The 11,345-nt window shown below is 45.5% G+C and overlaps 1 protein-coding gene across 1 annotated transcript; it reads left to right on the top strand.

The window, feature by feature from the left end:
• The first annotated feature begins 218 nt into the window (after positions 1 to 218).
• On the top strand, positions 219 to 5,359 carry DPPA3 (developmental pluripotency associated 3). Its single transcript, XM_010388024.2, has 4 exons — positions 219 to 303; positions 3,304 to 3,560; positions 4,348 to 4,389; positions 5,135 to 5,359. The coding sequence occupies exons 1-4, from the start codon at positions 219 to 221 to the stop codon at positions 5,243 to 5,245; spliced, it is 495 nt and encodes a 164-aa protein (XP_010386326.1). The 3' UTR covers positions 5,246 to 5,359.
• Positions 5,360 to 11,345: the final 5,986 nt, after the last annotated feature.

Below are 11,345 nucleotides of genomic sequence, written 5' to 3'. Positions count from 1 at the left end.
AATCATTGGATCATTAACATTCAAATATCCTGGAAGATTGGCTTATCTGTATTTTAAGAGGAAGCCGGACCTATATTTTACGTCGGTTCTTTGACCATTGGTTGGAGCTCCGGTTTTCAGCCTCTTTCCGGGCTACCTTGTAGCAATTTGAAGGTCAGTCATCAGTTTCTGCTTGGTTTCAAAGATCCAGGAGAAGCTTAGTGTTGTTCAAGACGCAGATGGACCCATCACAGCAGTTTAATCCAACCTCCATCCCAGAGTCTTCACAAATGCTGACCCAAGAAAATTCTCGGGACGATTCAGGTAAGTCAGATAATGCCCTTCTTGACTGTAAGACTATAGCGGGGTTGGGAAGTCAAAAGGCTGCCGTCTTTTTTTTTTTTTTTAATGTTGACTTCAGTCTTTGGAAGAGGAACGTATTTAAGTAAACCTCAAACCAGGGGAGTCCAGCTTCCTCCAGTGAGAAAACACAGAGGTCAAAGACTTTATTTTAAAAGCGGTGATGGTGGTGGTGAGAATTATTTTATTCACTATGCTTAGGAGTACTTTAGATTTCTAAGACCAGTTTCTGGGGAGAAATAATTGGAATCACAAAACGCGGCTCATAGCGTGGTTGCATCAGCATCTACCCCAGCAGCAACACAGGTCAGGAACGGTAAAAAGGAACAAATACAGAGACCAAATAAAAGATAGGAAAAAAAGTGAAAGAATATGAGAAACTTAAGTTGAACCTAAAGTTTTTTTTTTCTTGTTTTTTTTTTTTTTTTTTTGAGACGGGAGTCTCGCTCAGTCACCCAGGCTGGAGTGCAGTGGCGCGATCTCGGCTCACTGCAAGCTCCGCCTTCCAGGTTCCCGCCATTCTCCTGCCTCAGCCTCCAAAGTAGCTGGGATTACAGGAATGTGCCACTACGCCTGGCAAATTTTTTGTATTTTTAGTAGAGACGGGGTTTCACTATGTTGGCCAGACTGGTCTCTATCTCCTGACGTTGTGATCCGCCCACCTCGGCCTCCAAAAATGCTGGGATTACAGGCGTGAGCCGCCGCCCGCGGCCTATTTTTATTTATTATTTATTTATTTTTTTTGACAGTGGGGATCTCCATGTTGCCCAGGCTGGTATCAACCACCTGGGTTCAGGCCATCCTCTTGCGCAGCTGGGACTGCAGGCGTGCGCCACCGAGACCGGGCTCTAAGCCAACATTTTTGAGACTGGCTTTCCAGCTAAATGTGCCCTTCAGGAATGTTAATAAACAGACCAACAGCTTTATCGGGGAAATGGAAGGGAGAGGCTGTAAACGTGCTCCGTAATGTAAATTAGTAGCAGGACCTGCACCGGAGGGCGGCTTACCTAGAAACTGCTCGGGTAATTGTGCTCCCTGATAGGCCAGGTCTTCCGGTGGAGGAACTCCTTTCTTCTTACAGCAGCACCCAAGCCCGGGCCTGACCACAGAAGCCTTCCACGTGGTTTGAAGTCTTATTTATGACCCTGACGGCGGGGCTGGGTGTCTAGGGTGGTGGCGGCAGAAACCCTGGAGCCAACACCCGCGACTTCCCGATGCCAGGAGGTCTGGGAACTGGGCCGCTGACGCCCTGTGCACCTGATCTTGGCTGTGTCCCCTGCGTCCAGAAAAAAGAATGCTGGTCCATATATCCGAGTGGGAAAGAAAAATGAATTAACGTATCCCCAGTCTCTCCCTTTCCTTGTGTCTTAGTACCTGATAGTTCCACAAAGGATCCTCATTTCTACGTGCACAGGTCCCTAGACTTTGAGAATCGATCTCAAACTTTGATTATGTTTAATACTTTCACATATACAGGGCAAAAAACAAAACAAAACACACAGGGGGCAGTTAACGATAACCTTATTATATGAGATATGCGTATGTATGGGATATGCATCGCAGTTCGGATGAGAAAGGAAGAATGAGTGGTTGATTTCCCAAAATAATTGAGTTTGAGTGAAGAGATCTAATACCATGAAGGAGCTGGGCAACTAAATTAGGGCTAACTGGAGAGGGTAACAGCCGCCTCGACTGCCCAGTTTTGCTTAAGGATGTGGATTCTGGGAGAAAATAGTATATGGGTTTTTCTTGCCTGTTTCACAAGATTCCACAGAATGCACAGTAGGTAATGCTTGTGAGACACTCTGGATCTCTAAGTGTAAGAGAACAGTAAAAGGTAGCTCGGGGCAGGGTGTGGCACACGCTTGTAGTCCCAGCTACTCTGGACGCTGAGGTGGGAGGATCGCTTGAGCCTGGGAGTTGGAGGCTGCAATGAGCCATGATAGTGCCACTGCACTTCAGCCTGGATGACAGAGTGAGACCCTGTTTCAAAAAATAAGTCTAGAGACCAAGGGATTGCAGTCATCCCTCAGTTATACTCTGGGAATTGGTTCCAGGACATCCCCAAAATCTGTAAGTGATCAAGTACCACAGTGGGCCCTGAGAAACCTTCAGAAAAGTTAATAATGTGTGTGGGGATTTCGAATTTTGTGATTGGTTGGAAAAAACTCTCGTGTAAGTGGGACCCACAGTTTATTTTTTATTTTATTTATTTATTTTTTTTTGAGACGGAGTCTTGCTCTGTCACCCAGGCTGGAGTGCTGTGGCCGGATCTCAGCTCACTGCAAGCTCCGTCTCCCGGGTTCGCGCCATTCTCCTGCCTCAGCCTCCCGAGTAGCTGGGACTACAGGCGCCGCCACGTCGCCCGGCTAGTTTTTTTTTGTAGTTTTTAGTAGAGATGGGGTTTCACCGTGTTAGCCAGGATGGTCTCGATCTCCTGACCTCGTGATCCGCCCGTCTCGGCCTCCCAAAGTGCTGGGATTACAGGCTTGAGCCACCGCGCCCGGCCACGTCTTCCTGCCTTTTTATTGAGAAGGACTTTTGCTCTTGTTGCCCAGGCTGGAGTGCAGTGGCACAATCGGGTCAACTACAACCTCTACCATCTGGGTTCAAGCGATTCTCCTGCCTCAGCCTCCCCAGTAGCTGGGATTACAGGCATGCACCACCACGCCTGGCTAATTTTGTATTTTTAGTAGAGATGAGGTTTCTCCATGTTGGTCAGGCTGGTCTCAGGTGATCTCCCCGCTTCGGCCTCCCAAAGTGCTGGGATTACAGGTGTGAGCCACTGCACCAGGCTAACTTTCTTTTTGAGAAAAGACGAGAGGTTGTGCATTGTTTACTGTAACCTTCCACTCTCAGGAATTTCCCACACAGCTGTCTGTCCCCCTGCTTAAGGGCAGACCCAGTTGAGGTGTGAACGTTGAAGATCCCTTTAATGTAATGGTTTTTAACCTTCTCTTTCAGGGGCCTCTGAAATCTGTTCCGAGATGTTGATAAAGAACCTTAGTAACTTGACTATCAACACCACTAATGAATCCCCTTCCCCTCTACCAGAAGAGTCACTCCATCGAGTGATAGATGGAATTGCTGCAAGAGCACCAGTCCTCAGGGAAATCAGAGATGACTTGATTTACAGGAGGAGAGGAGTAAGAACATTACTGTCTGTGCAGAGAGAAAGGATGGCAAGATTCAGATACATGTTACTCGGCAGAGTTCGTACGGTATGTTGATGTGATGTGGGCGGGGCTGCCCAATTCCAGGGAGTGACACTCATAAATTAAGACCTAATTAAGACTCCCTAGCTCTAGGCCCAGTGCAGTGGCTGAGGCCTGTGATCCCAGCACTTTGGGAGGCTGAGGCAGGTGGATCACCTGAGGTCAGGAGTTCAAAACCAGCCTGGCCAACATGGTGAAACCCTGTCTCTACTAAAAATATAAAAAGTTAGCTGGGCCTGGTGGCGGGCACCAGTAATCTCAGCTACTTGGGAGGCTGAGACAGGAGAATCGCTTGAACCCTGGAGAGCAGAGGTTGCAGTGAGCTGAGATTGTGCCATTGCCCTCCAGCCTGGGCAACAAGAGTGAAACTCGGTCTCAAAAAAAAAAAAAGACTCCCCAGTTCACGTCTGTAATCCCGGCACTTTGGAAGTCTGAGATGGGAGTATCACTTGAGCTCAGGAGTTCCAGACCAGCCTAGGCAATGTAAAAAATTAATAAAATCAACCATCTGTACAAAAAATTAATTAGCTGGGTGTAGTGGTACATGCCTGTAAGCCCCAGCTGCTGTGGGACGGGTGGCTGAGGCTGACACAGCTGGATCACTTGAGTCTGGGAGGTTGAGGCTGCAGTGAGCCATGATTACTCCACTGCAATCCAGCCTGGGCAAGAGAGAAAGACCCTGTCTCAATAACAAACAGATTCCCTAGTTTCTCTCCCTTATATTGATGTGTAATATTAGTAATCTTTTTCTTGATAGAGGTTTCAATAAACGTATTTTTTTCTTCCCATGAAGCATGAAAGAATACTAACAAACACTGGGCTTAAGGGAGTTAGGGTAAGTATAATTTTTTTTCTTTTTCTTTTTGGCTATATATGTGGATGGGTATCTGGTTTGTTTCCTTTTGTCGGAATAGGGAATTTGCTTGGACTTTCTGAATCCCCAGGAGCTCTGGATAAGTCAGTTCATGTTTGTAGTTTTAAAAAATATATTCTTTAAATATATTCTTTATTTTTCAGAGCAGTTTTATGTTCATAGCAAAATTGAGCAGAAAGTGTAGAGTTCCAATATATGCCCTTCCCCCACACATGCCGCCTCTACTGTCAACGTCGCACACCAGAATTGCACACTTGGCAGCCGATGAATTTACCCTGACAGGATTATCATCCAGAGTTCGTAGTTTACACTAGGGGTCACTCTTGGTGTTAGGTTTATACTTTCACGTGCTGTCACAGATACCTTCACGGTAGCACCGTATAGTGAGAAGACAAACGCTTTAGCAGCGTGTCTAGCAGCAGAATGAGTTACATTTAAGGCATTCGAAAACGGAGACTAGAATGTTTTATTGACAATATGCACTTGTTACCATCACAAAATGACCCGCAAGCTGCCATTCTGTGCTACCCATATTTCCATCCTCCCTCTTTTTTATCTCCTAAAATGTTTTGCTTTCGGCCTCGATGCCCTTTTTGTGTGAGTTCCCCGTTCCAACACTTACATACATAAACATTATAGTTGAGGGTTTATTACATTTCTCTGGGGTACAATATTCCAATTAATCCATTTCATCATTTTTTTTCAGAAGGAATCAAGACCATTCAAATGTCCCTGCAGTTTCTGCGTGTCTAATGGATGGGATCCTTCTGAGAATGCTAGAATAGGGAATTATGACACCAAGCCACTTCAGCCATAAATCTTGTTCTTGCACCTTTTTCTTCTTGCTGGTAATCCTATATAGCAGGTTGTGAAAGCTATTCTATGCTAGTATAGACTATACACCAATAATATTAACAAGTTCTAGGATATATTTTTCTTCTTGTATCTTTTTCTTCCTACTATGATACTAGTCATTTGTAAGGGATCTGTGTCATTTGAATGTATTTGAATAACTTTAGCTTTACTGTTTGATTTGACCCAAAGACATAAGTATTCCCATGTGTCTGAGAAGCCCAAAGTCAGTGAGATGACACCCAACATCAAGAAATTGAAGCAAAGTTACTTGTGGATAAAGAAAGCATTAGGTAGTTTGGCTATAGCATAATAACTAGATTTTCTGGCTTTCAAAAATTTGGATTGCAATCACAGCAAACGTTGTTATTTTTACAGTTTTCAGTACAAAAAAGTGTTTATATAGAAACAATAAAGTTGACATTTGAGTACCTTTTAAAAATTGTTCTTGATTTTCTTGTTTTTGCTAACAATTAGACGAACAATAGTTTTATCATTACATTCCTAGAAGGTAAATATCTGGCATTCTAATATTTTGTGATACTTCACTGTACATTTGGGTGAGATTGGAAACATCTGCACAGGTATTTGCAAATATCAGCTTCCCATTAGAGATGGGAAAATCGGAAGGAGGTAGAACAGAAGTGGAGCTTTGTATGTTGTTGATAGGAAATAGGCAGGGGTCCTCACACCAAGCAAGCAATTATTTTTTGTTTGTTTTGTTTTCTGAGACAGTTTCACTCTTCTTGCCCAGGCTGGAGTGCAATGGCACTATCTTGGCTCACTGCAACCTCTACCTCCTGGGTTCAAGCGATTCTCTTGCCTCAGCCTCCTGAGTAGCTGGGATTACAAGTGGCTGCCACCACTCCTGGCTAATTTGTGTATTTTTAATAGAGGCAGGATTTCACCATATTGGCCAGGCTGGTCTCAAACTCCTGACTTCAGATGATCTGGCCTCCTTGGCCTCCGAAAGTGCTGGGATTACAGGTGTAAGCCACGGTGCCTGGCCTCCAAGCAAGCAGTTCTGCCCTTATATATCAGCTGGGTGTCTAATTCAATTCCAGCACTATCTACCTGGAAATAACTCCAGATCTTACAGGTTGAAGGCTCAGTCCCACAAGGCTGCCTGCACTTCTAATGCCAATCACAAGTTCAGGTTGTCTTACCTGTGCTTTTGATTGACCAGCTACAAATCAGGGTTCCCTTGACCCCTTGCTTGAGTTTGATTAATTTGCCCTAGTGACTCAGAACTCAGGGACACACCTTACTTACTGTGAAGGATATTACAAAGGACACAGATGAACAACCAGATGGAAGAGATGCATAGGGTGAGGTATAGGAGAAAAGACAAGCAGGGTGAACCACCCTTAAGGAGCCTCCATGTGTGCAGCTATCCAGAAGCCCTCAGAACTCCTTTTGTGTTTTCAAGGAAGCTTCATTAGGTCAGCATGATTGATTACATCACTGGCCATTGGTTTATCAACTCAGCCTTCAGCCCCTGTCCCTTCCGCCGAGGTCCTGGAATGGGAGTGAAACTTTCAACCCTCCAGTCACTTGGTGGTTTCTCCTGGCAACCAGCGCACATCCTGAGGCTATCTTGGAGCCCCTAGCCAGCATTAGCATACAAAAGTTATCACTCCAGAGATTTCGAAGATGTTTAGGAACTATATGACAGGAAATGGTGACTAAGAACAAATATATTTCATAATATCACAGGGAGAATTGGAAAGGATATCTGCATGATATGTAATAACCCAAGAAGACGCTATCCAGTGATTTCTTTGTGGTTTTTGTTTTTTGTTTTTTTGAGATGGGGTCTCACTTTGTTGCCCAGGCTGGAGTGCAGGACCACACTGCCAAGTTTGGTCATCAGAAGTTACCCCACTGAAGAACTAAATCTAACATGGTCTGTCAGCAAGTACAACGTGGGGTAGACTTGAGCATTGGTTATATTTCTTTTTTTTTTCTTTTTTTCTTTTCTTTTCTTTTTTTTTTTTTTTGAGACGGAGTCTTGCTCTGTCGCCCGGGCTGGTGTGCAGTGGCCGGATCTCAGCTCACTGCAAGCTCCGCCTCCCGGGTTTACGCCATTTTCCTGCCTCAGCCTCCGGAGTAGCTGGGACTACAGGCGCCCACCACCTGGCCCGGCTAGTTTTTTGTATTTTTAGTAGAGACGGGGTTTCACCGTGTTAGCCAGGATGGTCTCGATCTTCTGACCTCGTGATCCGCCCGTCTCGGCCTCCCAAAGTGCTGGGATTACAGGCTTGAGCCACCGTGCCCGGCCTTTTTTTTTTTTTTTTTTTTTTTGAGATGGAGTTTTGCTCTTGTTGCTCAGGCTGGAGTGCAGTGGCACAATCTCGGCTCACTGCAACCTCTGCCTCCCATATTCAAGCAATTCTCCTGCCTCAGCCTCCTGAGTAGCTGGGATTACAGGCACGTGCCACCACGCCCAGATAATTTTGTATTTTTTAGTAGAGATGGGGTCTAACCATGTTGGTCAGGCTGGTATTGAACTCCTGACCTGCCTCAGCCTCCCAAAGTGCTGGAATTACAGGCATGAGTCACTGTGCCCAGCGGAGCATTCGTTGTAACTTACAAATCGTTCCTAGTGGCAAAGCTAACTTTTATTATTTTTCTGTATGAACTTGAGAATCACTGACTAGTTTAAAAAGGCAACTTACTGGGCAGGCGTGGTGGCTCACGCCTGTAATCCCAGCACTTTGGGAGGCCGAGGCAGGCGGATCACAAGATCAGGAGATCGAGACCATCCTGGCTAACATGGTGAGACCCTGTCTCTACTAAAAATACAAAATTAGCCAGGCATGGTGGCGGGCGCCTGTGGTCCCAGCTACTCGGGAGGCTGAGGCAGAATAGCATGAACCTGGGAGGCAGAGCTTGCAGTGAGCCGAGATCGAGCCACTGCACTCCAGCCTGGGTGACAGAGCGAGACTCCGTCTCAAAAAAAACAAAAAACAAAAACAACAAAATAGCAACTTATTTTTATTGCAATCATGTTAAATTTATAAATGAAAACATTAATTCACATGTCCTTTAGTATCTTTTTTTTTTTTTTTCTGAGATGCAGTCTCGCTTTGTCGCCCAGGCTGAAGTGCAGTGATGCCATCTCTGTTCCCTGCAACCTCTGCCTCCCAGGTTCAAGTGATTCTCCTGCCTCAGACTCCCAAGTAGCTGAGACTACAGGTGTGTGCCTCCATGCCCAGCTAATTTTTGTATTTTTCGTAGAGACAGGGTTTCACCATGTTAGCCAGACTGGTCTCGAACTCCTGACCTCAGGCAATCTGCCTGCCTTGACTCTCAAAGTACTGGGATTACAGGTGTGAGACACCGCGCCCAGCTAGTATTCTTTAGGTATATTTTTAAACCTTTCTATAGTAATACCTTCCTTTCATGTATTTGCTACCCAGAGCATCAATTCACGTTGCCCTGAATCTTTATGCTCCTAGTTTACATTTATTGAGTGCTAGGCATTATTCTAAGGACTTTATGTGCATTTGCTTATTTAAACCTCAAAACTTCTGAGGTAGGTCACTTTTGGTGTCTTCATTTTACAGAAAAAAAAAACAGAAGTAATGAACTCTCTCAAAGTTACATAAGAAGTGGCTTATCTGAGATGGAAGTCAGCTAAGCCAAGTCCGTAGTTTCTTCTTTTTTTTTTTTTTGAGATGGACTTTTGCTCTTGTAGCCCAGGCTGTAATGCAATGGCATGATCTTGGCTCACTGCAACCTCCACCTCTTGGGTTCAAGCAATTCTCCTGCCTCAGCCTCCTGAGTAGCTGGGATTACAGGTGCCTGCCATCATGCCCAGCTAATTTTTGTATTTTTAGTAGAGACGGGGGTTTCACCACATTGGCCAGGCTGGTCTCGAACTCCTGACCTCAGGTGATCCGCCCACGTCGGCTTCCTAAAGTGCTGAGATTAGAGGCGTAAGCCACTGCACCTGGCCCAAGTCAGTACTTTCTAAAGATATCTTCCTCTTCAGATTCTTTTATGGTGTGTTAAAATATTTCCATTATATTTTTCAGCTGCTTGTAATATATGAAAGTTGTTTCTTTTTTTTTCTATATTTATTTGAGCCAGGGTCTCGCTCAGTCTCCTAGGCTGAGAGTGTAGTGAGGCTTGGCTCACTGCAAACTCCACCTCCCAGGCTGAAGCAATCCTCCCACCTCAGCCTCCCGAGTAGCTAGAACTACAGGCATGAGCCACAATGCCCGGCTAATTTTTTGTATTGTTTGTAGAGACAGAGTTTCACCATGTTACCCAAGCTAACGCTGCTGATTTCTTTATTTTTATTTTTATTTTTATTTTATTTTTATTTTTTATTTTATTTATTTATTTATTTATTTATTTATTTATTTATTTATTTATTTATTTATTTTTTGAGACGGAGTCTTGCTCTGTCACCCCGGCTGGAGTGCAGTGGTGTGATATCGGCTCACTGCAAGCTCCGCCTCCTGGGTTTACGCCATTCTCCTGCCTCAGCCTCCCGAGTAGCTGGGACTACAGGCGCCTGCCACCTCGCCCGGCTAGTTTTTTGTATTTTTAGTAGAGACAGGGTTTCACCGTGTTAGCCAGGATGGTCTCGATCTTCTGACCTCGTGATCCGCCCGCCTCGGCCTCCCAAAGTGCTGGGATTACAGGCTTGAGCCACCGCGCCCGGCCTAACGCTGTTGATTTCTATATTTGCTGTTCACTCAACAGTGTTTGTTTTACTTTAACCTTTTTAAAAATAATTTCTTTTTTTTTTTTTTTTTTTTTTTTTGAGACGGAGTCTTGCTCTGCCGCCCAGGCTGGAGTGCAGTGGCCGGCTCGCAGCTCACTGCAAGCTCCGCCTCCCGGGTTGACGCCATGCTCCTGTCTCAGCCTCCCGAGTAGCTGGGACTACAGGCGCCCGCCTCGTCGCCCGGCTGTTTTTTTGTATTTTTTAGTAGAGACGGGGTTTCACCGTATTAGCCAGGATGGTCTCGATCTCCTGACCTCGTGATCCGCCCGTCTCGGCCTCCCAAAGTGCTGGGATTACAGGCTTGAGCCACCGCGCCCGGCCAAAAATAATTTCAAACTACATAAAGTTGCAAGCTTAAGCCCATAAACCTGTGTGTACATTTTACCTGGATACAACAATTGTTAGCATTAGCCACATTTCATTTAACATTCTATTTTTTCTCTTTTTAAACAGATATTTGAGAGTAAATTTCAGATACTATAACACTTCCTCCCAAAACACTTCAGTTTGTGTTTTCTTAGAACAAGAATATTGACTTACACAACCACAGTAGAAGGATAAAATTCAAGAAATTTATGGCCAGATGTGGTGACTCATGCCTGTAATCTCAGCACTTTTGGTGGCCAAGGCCAGAGGTTTGCTTAAGGCCAGGAGTTCGAGACTAACTTGGGCAACATAGTAAGATCCTAGTCTCTACAAACAACAAAAAATTAATTAGCCAGGTGTAGTGTTGGGCTGGGGGAAGGTGTGGAAGGGATAGAAAGCGGGGAAGGGGTAGGAAGAGATAGGAAGGTGGGAAATGGGCTAGAGGAGCCCAGGGATTCAAAAGGCAACTTATTGATTGATTGATTGATTGATTGATTGATTGATTGATTGATTTTGAGGCAGAGTTTCACTCTGGTAGCCCAGGCTGTAGTGCAACGGCGCAATCTCAGCTCACTGCAACCTCTGCCTCCTGGGTTCAAGTGATTCTCCTGCCTCAACCTCCCGAGTAGCTGGGATTACAGGCGCCTGCCACCACGCCTGGCTAATTTTATATTTTTAGTAGAGACAGGGTTTCACCACATTGGCCAGGCTGGTCTGGAACTCCTGACTTCAGGAGGCCGCCTGCCTCGGCCTCCCAAAGTGCTAGGATTACAGGTGTGTGCCAGCGTGGCCACCGCGCCCAGCCCAGAGTTTTTGTATTTCTACTAGGCCCACACATGCCAGCCCGAAGGGCCTATGACCCAAGGCCTTGCAATCAGGCCCCAGCAGTCACCAGCTCTGGTCTTGGGCCAGCCCTTGGTGCCTACCTGTACACCCACCTCACCCATGTGGTCATGTGCAG

Source organism: Rhinopithecus roxellana, chromosome 10 (assembly GCF_007565055.1).
Source record: "Rhinopithecus roxellana isolate Shanxi Qingling chromosome 10, ASM756505v1, whole genome shotgun sequence".
In the NCBI taxonomy this organism is placed as follows: Eukaryota; Metazoa; Chordata; class Mammalia; order Primates; family Cercopithecidae; genus Rhinopithecus; species Rhinopithecus roxellana.
The sequence above is the reverse complement of the archived record's forward strand: the minus strand, read 5'-3'. Positions and strand labels throughout refer to the sequence as shown.